The sequence below is a fragment of the Morone saxatilis genome, unplaced genomic scaffold (genome assembly GCF_004916995.1).
Source record: "Morone saxatilis isolate NCDOM2014 unplaced genomic scaffold, NCSU_SB_2.0 Contig3, whole genome shotgun sequence".
NCBI classification, from domain to species: domain Eukaryota; kingdom Metazoa; phylum Chordata; class Actinopteri; family Moronidae; genus Morone; species Morone saxatilis.
In genome coordinates, this window is record NW_023339873.1 from 7,338,858 (window position 1) to 7,360,624 (window position 21,767).

The 21,767-nt window shown below is 39.4% G+C and overlaps 2 protein-coding genes across 2 annotated transcripts in view; both read right to left on the bottom strand.

The window, feature by feature from the left end:
* Positions 1-943: 943 nt before the first annotated feature.
* On the bottom strand, positions 944-8,787 carry slc2a2 (solute carrier family 2 member 2). Its single transcript, XM_035673822.1, has 12 exons — positions 8,737-8,787; positions 7,823-7,918; positions 6,801-7,009; positions 6,529-6,653; positions 6,164-6,279; positions 5,899-6,061; positions 4,420-4,526; positions 3,545-3,625; positions 3,147-3,251; positions 2,873-2,974; positions 2,461-2,664; positions 944-2,330 (listed from the first exon to the last, which is right to left on the bottom strand). The coding sequence occupies exons 1-12, from the start codon at positions 8,749-8,751 to the stop codon at positions 2,130-2,132; spliced, it is 1,524 nt and encodes a 507-aa protein (XP_035529715.1). The 5' UTR covers positions 8,752-8,787; the 3' UTR covers positions 944-2,129.
* A 656-nt stretch (positions 8,788-9,443) lies between these two features.
* Positions 9,444-21,767, bottom strand: part of tnika (TRAF2 and NCK interacting kinase a) — a 58,515-nt gene continuing 46,191 nt past the window's right edge. The window contains exons 21-35 of the mRNA XM_035673824.1: positions 21,365-21,480; positions 20,671-20,768; positions 19,514-19,582; positions 19,177-19,283; positions 18,875-18,977; positions 18,489-18,638; positions 18,081-18,189; positions 17,823-17,993; positions 17,574-17,717; positions 16,944-17,078; positions 16,554-16,654; positions 16,161-16,310; positions 13,216-13,375; positions 12,420-12,559; positions 9,444-12,145 (exon numbers count right to left, since the gene is read on the bottom strand). Of these exons, the coding sequence (XP_035529717.1) occupies positions 12,062-12,145; positions 12,420-12,559; positions 13,216-13,375; positions 16,161-16,310; positions 16,554-16,654; positions 16,944-17,078; positions 17,574-17,717; positions 17,823-17,993; positions 18,081-18,189; positions 18,489-18,638; positions 18,875-18,977; positions 19,177-19,283; positions 19,514-19,582; positions 20,671-20,768; positions 21,365-21,480 (1,837 nt within the window). The 3' untranslated portion in view covers positions 9,444-12,061. The remainder of the gene's footprint in view (positions 12,146-12,419; positions 12,560-13,215; positions 13,376-16,160; positions 16,311-16,553; positions 16,655-16,943; positions 17,079-17,573; positions 17,718-17,822; positions 17,994-18,080; positions 18,190-18,488; positions 18,639-18,874; positions 18,978-19,176; positions 19,284-19,513; positions 19,583-20,670; positions 20,769-21,364; positions 21,481-21,767) is intronic.

A 21,767-nucleotide genomic window follows, 5' to 3' on the forward strand; every position in this document is an offset into this window, starting at 1 on the left:
GTAATGCATACTGTATATGCAGGGAGGGTATACGAGTCAGTGGGTATAAGAGTCAGTGACAAAGGGGGTACTGGGCCTTGTTAATGAGGCCAGCTGCAGATGGGAAGAAACTGTTTTTGTGCCATGAGGTTTTGGTCCGGATGGATGAATCAAGAAACAACCCAGTAGAATATAAAATACTAACACATTAACCAGCTACAACATTAACATTAACATGTGCATATGCATCAATAATAATAACCCAACCCAGTATTTTTTGCAGTAGGTTATAGCTACTTTTATTTAGAAAGATCTGAATACTTTTTCCACTACTGGCTATACAGCACTAATATGACAAAAATGTATTTATAGGGACAAACATATCTTTTCATGATGTCTTTATTATCCATCCTTTAAAAAGTGCATAAAATGCCTTAACCTGAAAAAAGACATTTTCATGTCATCACTTATTTTATACCACCAGAACACAAAACAGCTGTGACAACTGCAGTTAAAAGACTACTATGCTACCATACTGCCTCTTTAATACTTTCAAAATGTTTACAAGACAACTATGATTATGCAAATATAAACATTTAAATACTCAGGGTTCTTGTTTTTACTGTTTTTCCAGGTGGGTGTAACTGTTGAGCAAAAATGAGGCATTTAGTGGGAAGAGTACAGGCAACTTGTAATTAGTCCCATAGCGTTGCTGGGGGCTGTGTAAGAGGTACTGTGTCTTTGGGTAAATAGACCTGTCTGAAAGCAGGGTAAATATTGGTTAAACGTTAAACGCCCACTGTCTGCTATATGCACTCCCATTGGTCTATACATATACGTATAAAAGGCACTAAAGGAATACAGGTTCCCTAAAACAAAGCATTCTTACTTGGGTGGATAAAATAAAGCCCTACATCAACTGTTTTTCACTAAAGAAAATACAGAATCTACATGTGCAAATATGTATTGTTTCAAAAGTTTAATAGCTGGAAACAAGAGGCCTCTTACTTCACAGTCAGTGTATGCATACATCATTCACAATTGAATATTGGGCCGTTGATTGGCTTCCAAACTAGTTGCAATGTTAGAAAGTATAACTCCTGCATATATGCCTTAAATTCAAATTTAAGGTGAGCACAGAGAAACTTGCCCCTCCAGTGTCAAACTTATACATACATACACATACATTGTCCTCCACAGTGAAGGTCAAACATTTAAGTGAAGTGATGATAAGCAAAACACATTTTTCAGTGGAAGGGGCTTGTGATTACATTTTAAGACAGAAAATGAGGAAGAATTCCACAGCAATATCCAGATGTATTACAGTACATCAGACACTAATATAAGATAACTTGACTGTCTCTTCTCTTTAGGGTTCTTCAAATGCAAATATTGTTTAATTTCCCATCTCACTTATTCCACAGTTCTAGTAGCTGTAGTTGGTAAGTGGTAAAATAGCAAGAACAGATTTCCTGGCCACTTGGGGCAAGTTTTGAATACAATAGTGACATGGCAAACTTGAAACAGTTGCCTATTTACAGATTCAGCAGACACAGGGCAATGTTAGCATTCATAAGGAGTTGTGTTTTTAGCCACCACTTTTAACCATAGTCACTGCCCTTATAGCTCAGTTTTTTGGTCTCCACTATATGCATCAACTACATGCTAACTTTGTGTGCCTGGACTTTGGTGCTGGGTAGGTAGTGTGCATTTGGTTTTTACAGCTTATTTTCTGAAAACATCTGCTCATTGGGGCCAAAAAAACCTGCCTGGAAACCACAACAAGAGTTAGGGTGAACTGTAGAGTCAGGTCACAATTTTCTGTAGGTACAACAAGTAACCCTTTTCACATACAAACAGTCATGTGTTCCAAGTCATAATACTGTAATAAAAGTTTACATTTTCATTAAACATAAATACCACTCCACGCTATAATGGAAACATGATGTGTAGCTCTCATATTTACTTTAATATTATACTAAAAAAATTATAATATATTATAATAAAATACTTTTCTCCTTAATACACTAAGTAATTATTATAACACTAATAGGACAAATGTACATAAACACTTGACATTTGAAATACTGACAGATGGACACACCTTTCACACGCATAAGAACACACTACGCAAACACACAGCTGTCGTTTTAAGCATCCGTGGATGTTTTGAGCTGCTGCAGTTCAGCAGCTTTAGGGCTCTGTCTCGACTTTTTTCGTCCCTTGTGAAAGACAGCAGCAATCTCCTCAAAAGTTTTGCCCTTGGTCTCAGGGACCCGAAGATAAGTAAATACAGTGAAGCCGAGAAGGAGCACAGCAAACAGGATGAACACATAACAATCCAGCCAAGTCTGAAAAGGATAAAAATAAAAGACAGGAGTCATTTCTGTGAATGAAGCAAAGATACCTCAACCCACATGTAAGTGCATATGTGGCACAAGTTTACAATACAGTACGTATGTGTACTGCCTTTCTGCGTACCTGTATATATTGAAAGGTCATGCCTATGATGAAGTTGCAGGTCCAGTTACAGCAGCCAGCCAGAGCGATGGCGGCAGGCCGAGGTCCCTGGCTGAACAATTCAGCAACTATGAACCATGGAATGGGACCAGGACCAATTTCAAAGAAACTCACAAAGAGGAAGATACCGGACATGCTGACGTAGCTCATCCACGAGTAATCACTCTAGAGGGAAGAGTACAGTCAAGTAAGTCAAGAAAAATGATTTCCTATTTCTTCAAATGATCAAAGTAAAGCTTTAATAAATATATTAACAAAAATTTACTTTACCTTTTTAACATTCCTATTGACAATGTGATGAATACTAGCCACACAGATATTATAGTGAGAGCAACGCAACATTTTAGTCACATAAGAGAAAGAGTGAACAAACCTGGAATTTGAGCCCCACTGTCATGGCAATTGCACAGCAGCACATCCCTCCCAAACCAACCAGAGTCAGAGTGCGCCTGCCAGCCTTGTCCACCAGTGCAACCTAGAACATACAATACACGTGTTTGTGTGTGTGTACATGTTTATCTGTATGTGTTTGTGTGTGTTTTCATGATGAAATAAGAGAACATCAGTGCACGTTCATGGTTTAATGTCCATAATGTGTGAGCATATGTCCGTGTGTTTTACATGTGCATATAAATGTAGCCACTCACCGACACCATAGTGAAGATTGTGTTGATGACCCCGACTCCTATTGTGGCGTAGACTGGCTGACCAACACCAGCCCGAGCAAAGATATCCGTAGAGTAATAAAAGATCTTGACAACAAAACAAGTATATTTTCGGTAATTGCAAAGTCAGACATAAAGGAACGGTTTTTTTTGTGTACAGAGCAAGACAGATCTCCTCTGCCATACATTTTCAGCACATAAACAAAAATCTCCAGCTTTGTCTTAATAAAGAAGTCAAACATTTAGCCATTTGACGCAGGTACTGTAGATATGCATGTACAATGATACCACAATTTTCCTGTCATCATGAAAATCACTGCAATTTCAGTTTAATCTCAGTAAACTGAATGAGAGAAAGTTGAAGTAATTTTGCCACTCACTGCATTGATGCCAGACAACTGTTGGGAGAGGTGCATCATTAGTGCAACGATCAGCTGCTGTCTGTACACAGAGGAGCGGATCTTGGGGAGAATACAAAACCGTAACCGTCACTGCAATGGTTTCCTAAAGAACATGACTAAAACGCACATTTTTGTTTAACTAATGTGAGAGTACTTCCTGTGCTGCTTTGCAGTATGCTAACTAATGTGTGACAGCTAGAGAAAACATAATTCATGTTTTTTTCTTTCTGCTGTTATGTATGAAATAAGTATTTTCAATTTTTTTGCAACTCTGGTTGTACTGTGGGATAGTTTCATCTGCAGCTGCTTAAAGTAGCTTGTGTCCAATAATCTTTATAACATGCTATTATATATTGAGGCCCAATCTGGAATGCTGAGATCTGGAGCACACACTTACAGTAAGAGCTTTTAATAAGTTGCAGCAATTAACGTTTCGACATAAAGGATGTCAGAGTTACTCTGATGTTGAAATGTTAGTTGCTGCACTTTATTAAAAGCTCATACTATAATTATATCCTGATCCTCCCTCAGTCGGCCTGTTTGATGAAGTAGGTTTAAACTTTAAGTTGGCTGATGCGCAGAAATTCCTTCACTTTCACATCACTACTATTCAACTAATGATTTAACATCAACTACATGAGATCATCAGTGTACTTTGGTAGCTGATTAATTTGCATTGTTGAGTGTCTCTGTACACCCAGAGGAGGGATGTCAGGACTGTTAAAGTATAATGTGAGTACTCTGGTGGCCGTTTATCAGCTATTTTATTTTGAAACCCAAAAATCAAAGTCATTTTTTTCTTCAAAACTGTTCATGAAAAAAGTACATATCTCAAGTCCTGTACAGAGACCTACCAAAGACAGGATGGAGACCCTGGGCTCCCTGTCCGCCTCCTCTTTCTCTCTCCTCATCTCTTCCAGATCAGGAGTTGGATCATAAGCCCCTTTTAGACGAAGAAGACCTGCAACAAAACACAGATCAGTTACTGTAGATGAAGGACTGATACCACTTTCATGTATTGTATGGATGAAGCTAAAGCCAGCAGCCAGTTATCTTAGCTTAGCATAAAGACTGTAAACAAGGGGGAAACGCTAGTTTGGCTCTGTCCAAAGCTAACAAATCAGCTTACAGCACCTCTAAAGCTCACTTATTAATATAACATCTCATCATAACACAATTTATCTTGGTTGTTTAGTCCATAGAAACAAACAAGGTTTATGTGACAGATGGTTTCTTGGCTGTCAATAAATCTTCTGGCACATAAACAGTGAATTAACGCTTTTACACTTGGTTGAAATGAGATATAACATTAAATTAAATTAAATGTAGAGATTTTTGTAGATTTCGTTTCCTTTTGACAGAGCCAGGTTACCTGTTTCACACTGTTTCAAGTCTTTATGCTAAGCTAAGCTAACTAGCTGCTGACTGTAGCCTTATAGGAGTCAGACATTAATGTGGTATCAATATTTTCATGTAACCCTGTGTAGGAAAGCAAAATGCCCAAATTGCTGAACAATTTCTTTAAAGCAGGGGTTTCCAAACTTTTCAGCTCGAGACCCAAATAAAAGTTTGGTGCCTTCCTGGAACCCCAGCTTTTTCGCACCCCTGTACAGTCCAGTCATTTCAATGATGGGAAAGGCAACAGAAGTGAAGCAATTTCCAGTAAGGATACAAAGCGGTTGCCACATTGATTTTGCTCTGTCGCACAAAGTTCACCATGCTGAGCTCCTGGTGGTAGTGGTGATGTTTTAGATTGCAACTACCTGAAAACCTCTCATGTTTGTATTTGATGACCTGGGAATAAGAATGGGCTTTGAAGTGTGCAGGAGGCATGATGCCAAATACAAAAGGCCCTATTTCTCTTCTGGACTACTATAGAAACATGGTGGTTCAACATGGCAGACTCCATTGAAGGCAACGCACGGCATCTGTAGATAAAAAAAACTCATTCTAAAGTAACAAAAACATGATCCTATATTCAGGTGATTATACACATAATGAAAACTCATTCTATTAGATTTCTGCCAATAGATCCTCCTTAATGTTACACAATGGACTTTTAACACCTTTTCAAGTAGTAGTCACTGGATGTTTCTCCAGCATAACAATGCTATATGTTAATTCATTTTCCCAATTAAAATAGAAGAGGAGAGTTCTCTCTTTCTTCAAATAAGTTGGGGATCCAATAAAAATGGGTCCGCATCCACAACCCATTTTGGGTCCCAACCCTAAGTCTGTGAAACGCTGCTCAGTATCTTATGTAGCATATATACTGTATATATAGGGTTTGCAGAAAAAGGATGACATAAAGAGTTGCTGTGTGTAATTCTTACTTTTTCTAGCCTCTTGCTCCTTGCCCAGTAGAATGTAAAGGTAACGTGGGCTCTCAGGACATAGTGGCAGCAGAAAGGATTGTAATACTGCTGGAGCTCCAGACAGCCCAAGCAACAGGGGCCACATATCATCATTACCAAGTATAAAGTCCAAACCTATTACCTGTATCCACAAACAAACGCACACAGATACAGTTCAAGTTACATGTTCAGTATGCTAACAAGCAAAGATGGTGTTGTGCATGTGTGTGTGAGTACACGTCACCTGGCTGAGTAGGATGCCAATGACAATAGCCAGCTGGTGTAATGTTCCCAGAGCTCCTCTATAAGCCTTGGGTGCAATCTCCCCAATGTACATAGGCACAAGCCCAGATGTCAACCCTGAAACACACACATCATGAGCTAATCAAATTCACACAAATATTCGCTGTTGGATATATCACAATAAAGGAAGGAAATATATTTTTCCTTGTTGTATCCAAGTGCAGTTTATATATTATATTAACTAATACACTTCCAATCATGAGGTTAATATTCCTAAATATATGTATATATAACTCATAAAGATTGGCTTTTCCAACTAAATAATGTGACTGTTAATCAAAGGTTATAACATTTGCTTTACTGTACCACAGTAAAAGCCCATAACAGCGCGACCCGAGATGACCATGATGTGAGGTTTCCACATCTTGCAAAGACCCATCAGCAGTCCAGCAGCTACAGCCAGAACATTGACCATTAACATGCCCTTTACCCTGTAAGACAGAGAGAAAGAAAGAAAGGTGGCAGAGGGAGATATATGAAGTCAGATGATGGATAAAGACATATGCCATGGCATTATTCTATATTGATTACTCCTAACATTCCCCATTCGATTTATTATTTTATTTTTCCTTTCTTACCTCCCTCTCAGGTCTCCCACAAATCCCACCAGGAAGGATGATAACATGCCACCAATGGAGAAGATTGCCACCGACAATGACCAATACATGATCACGTCAGGGTGATGTCCCGCCTCTGAGAACTCTTCTTCTTCTGTGCCGTTTTCTGACAGGACAGCTGCCTTCTCTGACCACACCCCCAGAGACCGCCCATAGTTCTTTTCAATGACCTATGACACAGGCATGTTTGTGGATCTTTAAGAGGTACAATCCCTGGCTGCACACACAGACAGACCAAAAAGCAGGCACAAAGTATGCATACACATATACACACGCATAATCCATTGAGCTTTTATTCTAAAAAAAAAAAGAGTACTCACTTGTTCATAAACAAGTGGCACATTTGGTGTTCATCTCAATTGCACTATCTCTAGTAATCCATCAACAGTACAATTGGTAGTGGGCTGTGTACTTTTGGTTTACCTCCACAGATTTATTTCTAATTTCAGCATACCGACATGTTTACATCTTGTTTTGAGGAAATTACCTGCCATATCTGCACAGTGCCTCTAGCAGGACACTGTTATCTCTGTACCCTTTCCTAGCAAACTGCAGAAACATTAACACATCAAGAAATGCAAACACATCATTGGAATTTAAGATTATTGCCTTCAACTGAAGGATGAACAGAATGTTTCCATGTAGGGGGTTCAAGTGCAATATTATATGCAATATTAAATCCATTTGATGCTTTGAAAGCACAACAATTGTATATTTATTAATTTGAGGTTATAAAATACAAAATTGCAGCATGACTTCTGGTATAAAAACCAACCCCCTTTGCTCTTCTTTCCAAATACAGAGACAGATCATTTTGTTGGTTGAACAGATATAGATACTGATGAAAATCTCTGTACACTTCTTATAGCCATATAGTTGAGTACGCTTATTCATACTGCCCGCTTTTGTATGCAAATATCAGTATTCTGAGGCAATTAGATAGCCCCGTAAGGGAGATAAGGTTGTATTAAAGTAGAGCCTACCTTCTGTGGTGCATTGATGACTCCAAGACTGTAGCCATACTGCAGGGACCCCAGAACTGCTGTAAACACGGCCACGGCCAATGTACCAGTTAGCTGCTGCAGGAGTGAAAGGCAATCATTCAGATAAGGACACATACACATGGATGCATGGACAAACACACAACTTAACCTGCACATGCACTTAAGCAAAGAGTATTAATGTGTAAATAGTCAGATGTACTTGCTTAGTACACGGTCACAAATAAAAGTGCACATCCAAATGCAGAAAAAAAGAAATTATCTACATTATCAATGGATTTAAAACTGCTTTATGAACTGTTACTGACAATCATACGAATGCTTACATACAGAAGTTACAAAAGCTACTACTGTATGTTATATGTTATGTGTTATAAGTAACCATAATGGGCATTACATTAATGCACTCCCATTGGTTTTTCTATCCTGCACATTGTAAATATCTTTCCTCTACAGTTTAGATCTTTCTATCTTTATCTTTATCTATTTATATTTAAAAAAATACTTTGTGTGATTTTTATGTACCAACGCACCAAGGCAAGTTCCTACATGTAAAAACTTACTTGGCAATAAACACGATTCTGATTCTGATTCTTATTCCGATAAGCAAATTTTAGTTGAAATATTGCAGAAGACACATCAGAATTTAATTCATGACTCATAAGCAAAATGACAATGCAAACACAGAAGACGCTAAATAAAAAGCTGGTTATTTCTTCAGGTGAGAATAATAAATGTAACCCTCTGAGTGCCTGAAGCTGTCAGCAATATAGTGACAAGCCATCTGTTTTCAAATATTGCTTACATGATTTAGAATACATAACCATTTTATTAAATCCAATATAAAAGGAATATGAAGGGAATATAAAGAATGTATTTGTCAAGAATTAGCTTACCTTTCCCGACTCCATGATGGGTCCAGAGTGTCAGCCAGGAGGTAATGATCAATGAAAGCTACATGCCTGATCACGCTGTGTCCACTCGCTAATCAAGTAGCACATGCATGCGCACACACATGCACACACCCCTACAGTACTGACAGAACTCTTACACACTAAAGAACAGTGGTCTTGTCCATCTTTAATACACATATTACTATTAAAGGGAAGGAATAAAATCATAAACATTGACCAGAGAGTGAGACAGTCTGAAATCTATTGTGGAAAACACTGCTTTCAGGGTGTTTCACACAATGATATATTGTATGTCTAGCAATTAATAAAGGGATGCAAAATTAATCCCAAATAGCACATGTTGCTTCTCAGTTTCAAAGTTGTGTTCTTTGATAGTAATAATGACATTTGGACACTATTCTCTCTCCCTCTCTCTAACACACACACACACACACACACACACACACACACACACACACACACACACACACAGATGCACCACACACCACACACACACAACACACACACACACAACAACTGCACTCACACACACACACACACTACACACACACACACCACACACACACGCTGTTAATGATATACTCGAGGGACGGACAAAGTCTGAGGGTCGAGGATACAAATGTGCACACTTGCAAAAAGACACTCTCAAACACATCCGCAAAAAAAAAGAAAACACTACTACACAGGCATAATGCTCTAGTTTCATTTATTTCTCTCTTACAGCTTCTCTTTTACAAAACAAAGAAATCCCAAAACAGGACATTAGTAATGCTCTTTCAAAATAAAGAAAACAAGAAATAAACAGAATAAAGAATACAGTGGTTTTGTCTTTTAAAGGAGAGTCCTCATTGTAATGACCATCAGAATTTTCCAATGGGAAGAGTGAATTCCATGTTGGACAAACATAGTAATAATGCCCCATTCACACTTGCTCATTAATCATACACACAGATGCATGCTTGCACACACAGGGAAGACAGTGGTTTCTTCAGCTCGGCTCTTTATTGCTAAAATGCTAGTCTGCCCCCCCTAACAGAGATCAATGAACCTAACTAACAGCTGCACAGGAACAGCTACTGTGGGGGAAAAAAGTCCTTGAAAATATAACAGAAAATAATTTAACAGAAAAAAACTCATAACGTCATTGGGAAATTAATCGTTTTTTTTTTTGTGTGTGACCTTTCCTTTGTTAACCATAGGCCGGCATACTGCCAAACCTGCAGTATATCCACCGGGAAAAAAAGGCTAACGCATTATAGTCTTCCTCCAAGTCCACCCTCAGTAGTGTTATAAAATCATGTATTAATGATTGAGCTGTACTAAATATTTAAAAAGAAATGGCACAGTTTTGTCATATCATATTCAGTTACTCCTTTCAAAGAATAAATCAAGTCTTAAATTTGTTAATGTATATCTTCGTTAGAAGAGACAAATTACATCAGCAATGTGTTAAAGTTAGACAGTAACACAAAAGAAAATGATTTAAAGTAACCAAACGGGCAATAAAATGATCAATCGTAACGTGAGCCATAATCTTTTGGCCTCCTTTTTTGTTTTGCTTACATCATGCTAGGCACTGTACAAACAGGTAGGAGCCAAAATCAGAAGAACCAATCAGGGAGGAGCATTGTCCAAAAGGACACCACAGCTTTCAACAATGAGTGCTTTCACATGCACACAGTATTCAGGATAGTAGCTCATATCCTGTTGAGGTTGTATTCAGGATATACTGTCCATATGCGTATTTCCCTACAGCAACATGGCTGTGCTCATGAATAGCCAAAACATTGCTGTGTTAAAGGAATCAGAAACATACTCCAAAAAAACCCCCACAAATATTGCCTATTTTTAAATGCTTGGTGTTCAAATACACCAACTCATAAACTCCATACTAAGAAGATAATATCATAAATCTGCATGTAAACACACTCAATGTTGCTTTGATCACATAAGGTAAAAGTTTGCGCACACAGACTGAATTACTTGACCTTTTTCTGGACATTGACTTTGATATCCCACTTTGATTCGGACATGATTTGAATGGGACTCATTTCAACATCAAGTCAAACACACACCCACTCATACTTTTAATGCACACACACACACCCACACACCCACTAACATACACTCCTGATTTTCAGAGACAAAGATGTGCTGTACATTTCATCAAGCTTCAAAGACTGACTGACTCAGCCGCAGAAAAAGAAAAGAACAGAAAGAAACAGAATGAACAGAATGACGCTCTCATTGTTCATTTAATATTACAGTATATCTGATGCAGCACCTTCAGAGTTTAAAGACGGAATAGTGGAAACAGGGAGATGAGTGCGATGATGCTGATGGCGGGTGACAGTAGGAGGAAAAGAGGAAAAAAAAGGAGGGAAGACGACAGAATGGACCAGTCATTTCATTTTAAAGGGACACAGACATAATCATTGCATACTGTTACAACCCGCCTGTGACAGCAGAGTCTCACCGCATCTCTATCAGCGAAATGCGATAGAACATTAAATCACAATTCAGTTTATTCAGAGCCCGGAAAGATGGCGGGAGGAGGAAGAGGAGGAGGAGGAGGAGGAGGGGGAGTGACAGAAGGGAAAGGAAATCAATCAGGCTGTCCGCTTTTACCGCCGACATCCAGAGTAGATTTGTCATCCCTCAGCTGCCCTCCCTACAATGTCATATTCAGAAGTACGTATTAAAATTTATATTAAATCTTATTCATCTATTTCTCCAACCTCTGAGGTGTAGTTCAGCTGAAATAAGCCCACACATGCCAGATAGGAAGGGAGGAAAATGGAAGACATGGGTGTCAAAGGATTGAAAAAGTGACGGCTAGATCTACCAGGAAGGAGGGAGGGAGCGTTGGGCGGACAAAACGAAGAAGAAGAGAGGCAAAAGGTGTACAGAATTTCTACAGTTGTTGTACACTTGAATGCACTGGTCCGTTCGCAGAGAAGAGACAGACAAAAAGGGGAAAGAGTTACAGACAGAGACAGAGAAAGTAGGAATATTTGGAAAGTCAGTGGCACCAGTTTGCCAGTCAGTTTGAGTTACGATGGCTTCTGCATGACCCGACATAATCTAGGGTAAAATGTTTCTTCATTTAGAACTGGTCTTTGTTGTTTTTCTCTACGATAAGTTTTTTTTTGTTTTGTCTACACCGTTTTAGTCTCTCAGGTGTTAAAAGAGTTCTCTTGCAGCCTCTTGGTCAATCGGGTTCATTTGTGAGATTTGCCGGGGGCCCAGGTGAGTCTCCGGGCTGGACAGTGGGACAGTGAGGCAGAGTGGACAGTGGGAGGCGCCATCACCAGTTCATCATAGAGTTTCTGTTGAGGGTCATGAAGAAAACTTGGCTGCTACCTCCCGAACGCACCGATGCGAAGAATACCTAGTGGAGTAATATTACAAACATAAACATTTTATTTTCTCATTTCTAAATGTAATTAGCTCTCATTAACTACAGATCACAAATAACGAGGATTTTTTTATGATTTATTCATTTGCTTTTAGGTTCTGTTAGCCTGTGTAAGATCTATGCAAATCAAACATCATGCTCACAATCCATGTTATAGCAGCTTCTATATATAAATGTGGGTTTTTAAAGCTATACATACAAATGACTGAGAATCCAAGCGCACACAATCCAACTGTGGTTTATTTACCTTGTCGTTCCGCTCACAAAGGAACTTGAGTCTCTGGGCTCTCTTGTGCATAAAGACTCCATCCAGATGACCTGTCTCCACAGAGCGGATCTCTATGGCTTTCTCACCCCAGCCCATAATCTGATTAGAATGGATATAGGCTGGAAAAGAGAAAACATAAAAGAACAATAAGTGATGATGGAAAACAAATATGAATAAACGTGTCATCAGAATGCCTAATCCAGATTCAGTGGGACTAGCCCAAAAAGTGGTTGCTTTAAAGTGTAATGCCACTGGCTACCACACAGGGGCAGTAAAATACAAGAAATTAAGTGGATTTTTTTATTGAAACAGTGTTCATGCATACATGTATACATTTCTTGATTGCCCCCTCTCTCTTCCTCTCTGTGTTTTACTTCTTTTAATTCCCTATTGATCATCTCTATCCATTTTTCTCAAACTTTTACCCTCACTCACTTCTTTCTTGTTCTGGCTAATCAGCACTAGAAGCTGTGAAGGCTGATGTTACAAACTGATGTTTGAATGCAATTAAACTTTAAAAGAACCCCCATAAGTTCAGTTAAGAGCTAGTTCAGCTAATTCACAAGACTTTTGATCTGCATTGCAACACACACATGCACAGGCGCTGAAATGGGTACTAGCATATATCACTGTAGTTATTTAAACCTCTTAACTGGTGATTTTTAATTTACATCTTTGAACTGGGGTTTTTTCTGTGATGTTTTAATGACTGCACTGTTTATAAAAATGCACCAAAAACACAACACACATAAATACACATGTGGATAGGACATACCAACAGAGGTAGGCATCTCTCCCCACTGTAGCACCACGTCCTTGGTGATTCTACCGTAGGTGTTCACGTAGACGCCCTCGTCCTCGTAACACAGCAGCATCTCCATTCCATCAGTTTTAGGGAGCACCACAATAGCATGGGGAGTCACCTGGCTCTGGATCTATTACAGACACACACACACGCATAACATTTCAGAGGCTTTAATTAAATCTGTCAAATTTAATCGTAATCTACATTAGATTAAACTATTACAGAGGTTTCATCGTGGGCATTTAATGCAACAGAATTTGGCTCGCTCTTTGACATTTTGTTGGACTGGCCTGCATTCTGTAATCCTCTAAAGAGCAAGTTTGTGGACATTGACAAGGCTGCCAAATATCAGGAGCATCAGTGCATCAAAAGGTACAGACTTTGGCTTGTTGTCGGAGGAGCCTTGTTCTGTATAATAAGTGAGTTGTGAAACTATAGCACTTCTCCTTGACCTTAATGAACAAAAACAACACCAGAAGAGTTGGGAACGGTAACACACTCAGACATAGCTTCAATCTGTGCACTTTACCCAAAGTGTAGCCTAGAGACCAACCCCATCATTTGTGCCAGCAGGCTCTCCTGAGGTGTGACTCAATACTACACTTCAGGAGCACAACAAGGCATCATATCAGTGAAACAAGTGAGTGATAAGGTAATGAAAAAAGTCATCTTTACCCATTAGAAACTGCATGTACTCAAGAACTCAGAACAAAATGGCACGCACTTATTGCCACACTTCTGCTTATTCTGACCACATTAGGGAAGAAATGTACACACTGTATTAGATATGAAATATGGTAGCACTGTAACCTAACAAAAGCACTCTGTGAACCACTGAAACTGTGGTGTTGGTGGTTTGGCGAGAGTGAAGTTTAGTTTTTGGAATATTAATAATTAATAATATGGTGTGTCATAAATCTGACAGCAATGCCTTGAAGGAAATTGCAATTCAAATGTAATTATTTTAATAAATATGTTGATTTAATTCTGCAGTTTTTCTGTTGTGGCTCCAGCATAACCAAGCAACTCGTTAGGAGTAGTACACATCTTTTCATAACTATGTGATGTCTCCTGTGGGTAAGATGAATTTTTTCATGCAAACCGATTTCTAGCTAAGTTGTACATTAATATCTACTCTAATACTGCACACAGACACGTGTAGTACTTCTGTTCAGCCACTATGGGGTTTTACTAAAGATCTATTGATCTAGTCTAAAGGGTGGATGGCAGGATGTCACCTTCGTCTGTTTGGCACACTAGAAGAGAAGTTGGCAGGGAAGGAGAGAGAGAGGAAGCAAGGATTAAAGGCAAAAATCATAAAAGGCAATCACCTCCAAAGGTCAAGAATATTCTTCAATAATTCTTGTAGTGCACACACACAGTGTAAAGCACAGCTCAGTAAAGCTCAGTTGCTCTGTGTCATCAAATGGAACACATGCTACAACTGTCTGTGCTTACATCTGTATTCAGTGGTTTATATTTACTGAAATATTGCCACTAAATCAAGAGTTTGGCTCAACTGTGTTTGAACTTCATTTCAGTAAAAGCATGTGATAAGTGAAGCCAGCACAGAACAAACTAATTTGCATACTAGTACCTAAACTGATTTACCACGCAAAAAAATAGACTAATACTGATGGTGTACCTAGCTTCCATGAGTGATCGAGTGACCAGAATGTATAAAGCAGGGGAGGAAAGTATATTTACTCAAGTGCTGTACTTGAGTGCAATTTTGAAGTTTCTGTACTTTACACTTCTGCTCCAGTTCAGAGGGGAATACTTTTTATTTATTTATTAACGTATGTTAGTAGCTACCTTGCAGATTAGGATTAATGATATAAAATATAATCAACAAATACATTTTGATGTATTATTAAATATTAAGATAAGATCAGGCTTTACTGATCCCTGTGGAAAGTAATTAAAACTATAGCTCCACGTTTACCAGCTCCAAAATTAAAGTGATTTACAAATGAATGCAGCACTAATTCTAATACAATAAAAATTTTGTATTTGGGCCATTCTGCATAATGAATACTTTTTGTTCTCCAAGTATATTTGATGCTAATACTTTTGTACTTTTACCTAAAAACCTTTTTTTTACCTATGCAAAAGATCTGAGCACTTCTTCCACTACTATTTCTAACTGACTGCATACTGCCATCATAAGCAGAAGTACGCTAAAAGAATATGCTGACTTCTTGTGAGTAATGCTGTTTGGATAACCTTTGTTGCAACAGGAAATTTTGGTAGCAGCTACTACTTTTGCATGGGGCTGCATCAATAGGAACATTATCGAAATCGCCAAGTGCAATTTCAGACGCAATTAACTGTTAATAGTAAAATGTGTGACAACACAGCATTATAATGAAGTACTGTAGTGATGCAGAAAACTGTGATGCAAAAATGACCATTCCCACTAATCATGACTCATATTGCGATCATTTTTTTACCATATCACGCAGGCCTACTTAATGTTTTGTAATAAGAGAACTTCAGTCATTTTTAACTACATCCTGTGTTCTTGACATAGATAGTCCAAGCCCAATGCATCATATTTAGCAGACTAAAAAAGTATCTGATTAAAGAGGTAAACCACCCATCAATCTCTTACTTGCACGACAACAAATCAATCAATGAGGTAATTTGTCATGAAAAAGTTATTGTATTCCTAGAAGCCAGTCCTCATGAGACCTCATGACCTTGACACAGGAGGAGAGAGCAGGTAATGCAGAAGGAGTTGGGCAAGGAGGACTGAAAAAATACTGTTATCCCTCCTTACATCTTGAGTATTGATCTTCATTCAAATTCATAAGAAGTGAGAGATCCACCTCTATTCTATTAAAAAAACATGTTTATTGGAGATACACAAAAGATACACACTCAGACATATACAAGCACAGGCCTGCACTCACATGTGAGGGGATGTAGATGTCGTAAGGGTTGCCCGAGTCCACGTCAATAACATGGAAGCCGACGCTGGAGCCATAGATGACCTTTAACCTCTGACCTTCCTCCACCGTCAGGTCAACCAGCTGGGGACGGTGCTGCAACTCAGTGAATGACTGACAGAGAGGAAGAAAGAAACAGACAGGGGAAGGAAAAGAAAATAAGTGAAGCAGGAAGAGAAGCGAAGATGTCCAGGGGATAGAGGGTGATGACAGAGGAAAAGCCGGAAAGACAAAGTCAGAGGGAAACAAACACAAACAATAAAATGATCAATCCAGTCAATGAAAATCTTGCTAAAAAAGATGTCAGGCCTGTAGCCATACAATATATGCAAAGTATAAGCATGTTTGCGTCCATACCTTAAAGGCCATGAACTTGTGGTAGGGTTTGGGAGCCCAGGCATAGATTTCCACAGAGTTCTTCAGCGCAATCACCAGGAACTTAATCCTCTCATATTTTACTGGAAACATGACAAAGACACAGATTAAATTGGCACTCATTTAAGAGCTTGAATCAAACATGAACAGGTGGACTTTTTGACTTTTAACAATTTGACCAAGTGTACATAAAATAAATTTTATTTATTAAAAGGTTATACATTTATCATCTTCAGGTTTTCAAAATTAGGACCAAATTTATCATAAACCAAGGGCCAGATTAGTTAGTACAACCTGGATACCATTCTAGTTTAATACAAATGGATACATTTATATATGTATAAATAAATACACACACACACAGATCCTTACCAACTTTATAATGCACACAGCCCTCCAGCTCCCCAACTGTAATCCAACCCTGCTTCTTCTCAACTTCTGGGTCATTGTGTAATATTCTGTTCCTCAGCCAGGATAAGTAGTAGACACGCAACTTATTCTTTTTCCCTGGGAGGGAGGGACAAAGAGATAAAAAGAAATAAGATTACATCTACTGGAATGAAGCAATAAAATACCAAAATATTTTAGAAACCTACTCGGCTATAAACAGCACACAATGGCAGATTACATGTGACTGACCTAGAACACTGGTACTTTTGTATTTTGAGAGAACAGAAAGAAGCACACGTGTATATTCCATTACTACTCTTGCAGTTATTTACCAAACATGTAATGCTACACATAATGTTTAATCTTATCTATTCTTGAGTTTCACTTTTCAAATTTCAAGCTTATTTGAATTTGAGAGAATAAAAGATGTCAAACTCATGAGTACTCATCAAAGACACACAATACATTGCCAGAACCAAATTAATATTGCAAAAGGTACGATGTGAGCAACAATCTGGGGCCAGATACACAGGAGAAGGGGGTGGAATGTGTCAACGAGCATGCACTTGCATGTGTGCGCACACAGTGTGAGTGTCTCTGTGTTAGACCTACCAGATATTGTGACTAGCACATTGAGGCCCTCCAGCACATCCATCTGTAGGAAGCGCCGCCTGGTTATCAGGTTATAGACTTTTCCTTGTCCACTTCGGTCAAGCAGCATAAGACCATTCTCTGTCCCCACCAGCAGGTTCACACCTAAACATAAATGAAGAGTTAGACAGACACACAGCAAGACAGATGGAGGTACAGGACAGTACATTTTTTGTTCTTTTATAAAGGGAGATGGAGGACCCCTCTTACCCCAGAGCGCAGCACACAAAATCTCAGAATTGAAGCGTTTCTTGTATTTGCGGATCTCTGGTGTGTCACTGTGGGGTCTGATGTTGGTAGGGTTGACGTTGACCACAGAGATCTTTCTGGCTTCGTTTAGTCTGGCCTGCTCCTGCCTCATCAGCTCATTTGCAAACATAGCTGGGATACCACAGAAAAATAAATTAACATAAAGAAACTGGTTGAATATGTAAACGTGTGACCAAAGCTTTCCTATGCTTTGCTTACCAGCCGCTGAGTTATCATCATCATCATCATCGTTTTCACTTGGGGAGGTTTGATAAACTCGCGGATCAACAAATGGGGTAAAGGACGCTTTGGACCCGCCTACACCAAACTGTAAGACAGAAAACAGTAAGTCAGTTATTGGAAGCAGCCTACTGCATACACACACAAACACACACACACACACACACTACTACTTGCCATTGTTGACAGATATATTATGCAGTTATGCAGTTTAATGCAAATGTGTTTATTGTCAGGTACAAGACATAAAATACAGAATCACTGAGTCATTTATACTCTTTTAAATAATTCGTTTGCTTTTTAATATAATTTTAAGACCTATTTCATTAATTTAACTTTATGTTTTATTTACAACACTATATTCACAAATGTATATGTGTTTCTGACCTCAGCCATGTTGCCCAGTTCCTGCAGGGCTGTGGTGGGTGTGGCTGAGGGAGAGTTGCTTTGCTGCACCAGGTCAGGGAGGTTACCATGGTTACTGTGATTCCCGAACCCATTACTCTCAGTGTGACCACCTCTCCTCCTCTCCTCTGCCTAAGACACAGCCAAAAAAGAGAGAAAAGAGTTGAGAAACAAAGGGAGAGGGATAAAAGATAAAAGATGACATATAATGTTTTCTAGGAAAATGAGGACAGTAGAAGAGAAAGAGGATTAAGTTAGAATATAAACAAAAACTGTATTTTTCTTTCCATTCTTTTCTCTCTAAATCCATGTGTCTTTTGTGTGTGAGTTTGTGTGTGTGTGTGTGTGTGTGCGCACACAATCATTACCTCTCTCATCACTAGAGTGCCGTCCTTGGAGTTATTATAGGCATCTCCCAGAGAGTTCTCTGTCAGCCCTCCATACGACTCACCGCTGCCCTGCACTGCTGGCCTGCAACACACACGCACACACAAAAACACACACAGACCCAATTATTTACAAAGCAATTTTGCCAAAACAACACTGACAAGCTACTGGCATGTCGCATAATCCAAAGACATGCATATCTCAACACAAATGAACACCGACAAGTCCAGCTGGAAAAAAACACAGAGAGAAGGAAAAACAAAAAACAGAGGGGACAACTTACATGATGCGGGGGATGTCACTAACAGCAACGGTCCCATCGTGGCCTACGGTCTCTCCGTCGTCGTCGCTGCTCTCTGAATCTTCACTAGAGGATGAGTAGTCCGTTACCTTTATTAGAACACAAGAAGCAGAGACAAAATAAAAAAAGCTGGTCAGAAATAACACTGTGGTAAGACAAGGTACTTATCAGGGTACTATTTCAATTATCTCAGTATCTCAGTCTTAGTACAATGGAAATTAGCTTTTAGCTTTTCAACTATGTTCATTGTAGACAGACACTACAATTTAAAAAAATCTATCTATCTACTGGTTATCATCAGTATTAAATGTCATTGTACCTTGACTGGAGGTCTGCTGCCCTCCTCTACCCTCAGTTCTCTGAGTTCCTTTGCCAATGCACTTAGGTCCTATAGAGAGGAAAAGAAGTGGAGAAGGAAAAGAAGTCAGTTAGTTCATCAGTTCAATCATCAGTCTCAGAACCTGAGGAGTGAAAGACCAAATCACATTCAGGGACAAAGGGAGCAGAGAGGGGCAAAGAGAGGGACAAATCATCGGCATCATGACAAGGGGACAACTAATTTGTTGTCACACAAATATCTGGGCCTGTAAACATTTCCTGGACCAAGAGTGCTTATCTGAGACCACTTTTTCTGCTTAGCCACACAAAATTTTTTATTTTGTGACTTAAAAGTGATCACAGATCAGCACTTTTATCCGCTCACAAGCAATATATTAACTTTGTGAAGACGGGTCATAAGAATAGAGAAAGACAGATAATCAGGCTTGATGTACTACTGGAGTGCAGCATCAATCTGCACCCCCTACCAATCACCCCCATGCCAACTGGCCCGTGGTTCCTCCCCTCCCCAACCCAGCCGATGGATCAGACCAAATCATGCAGACGGGGTGGGGGACCGTCACACACGGTGGGCTTACCAGCTCCTCCTGACCAGTAACCGTGACAATAGAGAAACAGGAAAAGAGATTCAGAGACTGTTCAGGTGCTTGGCAGTTGAGGTTGCACACACACACACGTGCGTGCACGCACGCACGCACACACGCACTCACTACACATGCATACACACACACACACACACACACACACACACACAAGCCCGCATCCACATACACTCTCAGGTATGTGTGTAGAAGCACACATGCACTGCCATCGCCATTACATCCCGGTGTTTTAAAGCTAAAAGAAACAAATGTCATCTCTTTGTGAAAACTCCACCATGCCAGGGGAAAAAGAGGGGCTCTGGAGATCGAAGCAAAGGAAAACCAGGATAAAAAAAAGGGGGACTCAAGTGTCACTGACCTCATCTATGGCTTTCTTATAGCTCTGAAGAATGAAAGGACAAAGAGAAGGAGGCAGAGAAAGAAATAAAGAACCAGATGAATAGCAGAAAAAAGGAGAGGAGGCCTGTAGAAGATTCCCAGAGAGGAGATTTCTGTGATAGAAAGTGAACGTGTGTGTCTGTGTTGCCGGACTCACTGCAGGTCTACTGGGTCTGGCGGATTCACGGCCCTCCTCCTGTTTGGGCTTTGCCTCCTGATTGGCTCCTGGAGGGGATCCTTCCTGCTTGGTTTGACCTGGTCAGAAGAAGAAGTAATTACACATTTGATCTGCATACACACACAGACTCTAACTATTTCATATATTTCTTACCGTATCCTGATACTTTCGGTCTCATTTTCTTAATTTTTTGCCATATTTACTGTCAACCCCATTGCAAAATGGTAACAACATCCAACAAACATGAAGGAAAACCGATCCTACCATACTTCAACCTCTCTCTCTGTTTGTCAAGGGGAGATCCATGCATATATTAGATATCCCTCTGGCCTGTTGTTTGACACATCCCTGTACGCCTCTCTCTATCACCCTCTCTCATTTTCTCTCTTCTATCTCTCCCGAGGCTGAGAGTAACAGGGCACATCAGACAGGTTGATCAGAGCAGAACTGCGACTGACAATGTCCCGCTGATAGCCTCTGAAACTCGCTGAAGCCCTTTGAGTGTATGCAGATGCTTGCATGTTTCTGTGTCCACATTTGCATGTATACAAGAGCAAGTATGTCCACTGTTTTTTTTAATTGTTTGCATGCAAGTGTATGAGTTCATATATTTGGTAGTGTAGGAGTGTGCATGTCAGTGTGTGCATGTGTCAGTTAATTTTTTCTTTAGTACCTCTCCTTTCAGCTGAGCCTCCCTGAGATGAAGGGGAGGAGGAGGATGATGAGTTGGAAGAAGTTCTTTGCAGCATGGCATCCAGAGAGAGCTCTGACCGCCGCAGGTCTGGGTTACTGAAACAGGAGAAAATATACGACATATTTAATTAAAACAGATGTAAGAATTGTATAATTGCCATGTTTTTATAAGCTTAAGATTATTTTAGGCAACTGCTGCAGTGTAAAAATAACACTGATGCAGTATGATGGTATTTCTGCAATCATTTCTGCTCAACAATGTCAAATATTCATCCAATTTATTAGTATATACAGAAGCACATTTTGTAATTGCATTCAATTATGTTTTAAGATAAACAATAAAAAAGCAAGAAATTTTAAAAGCCCGAAACAAAAACACCAGA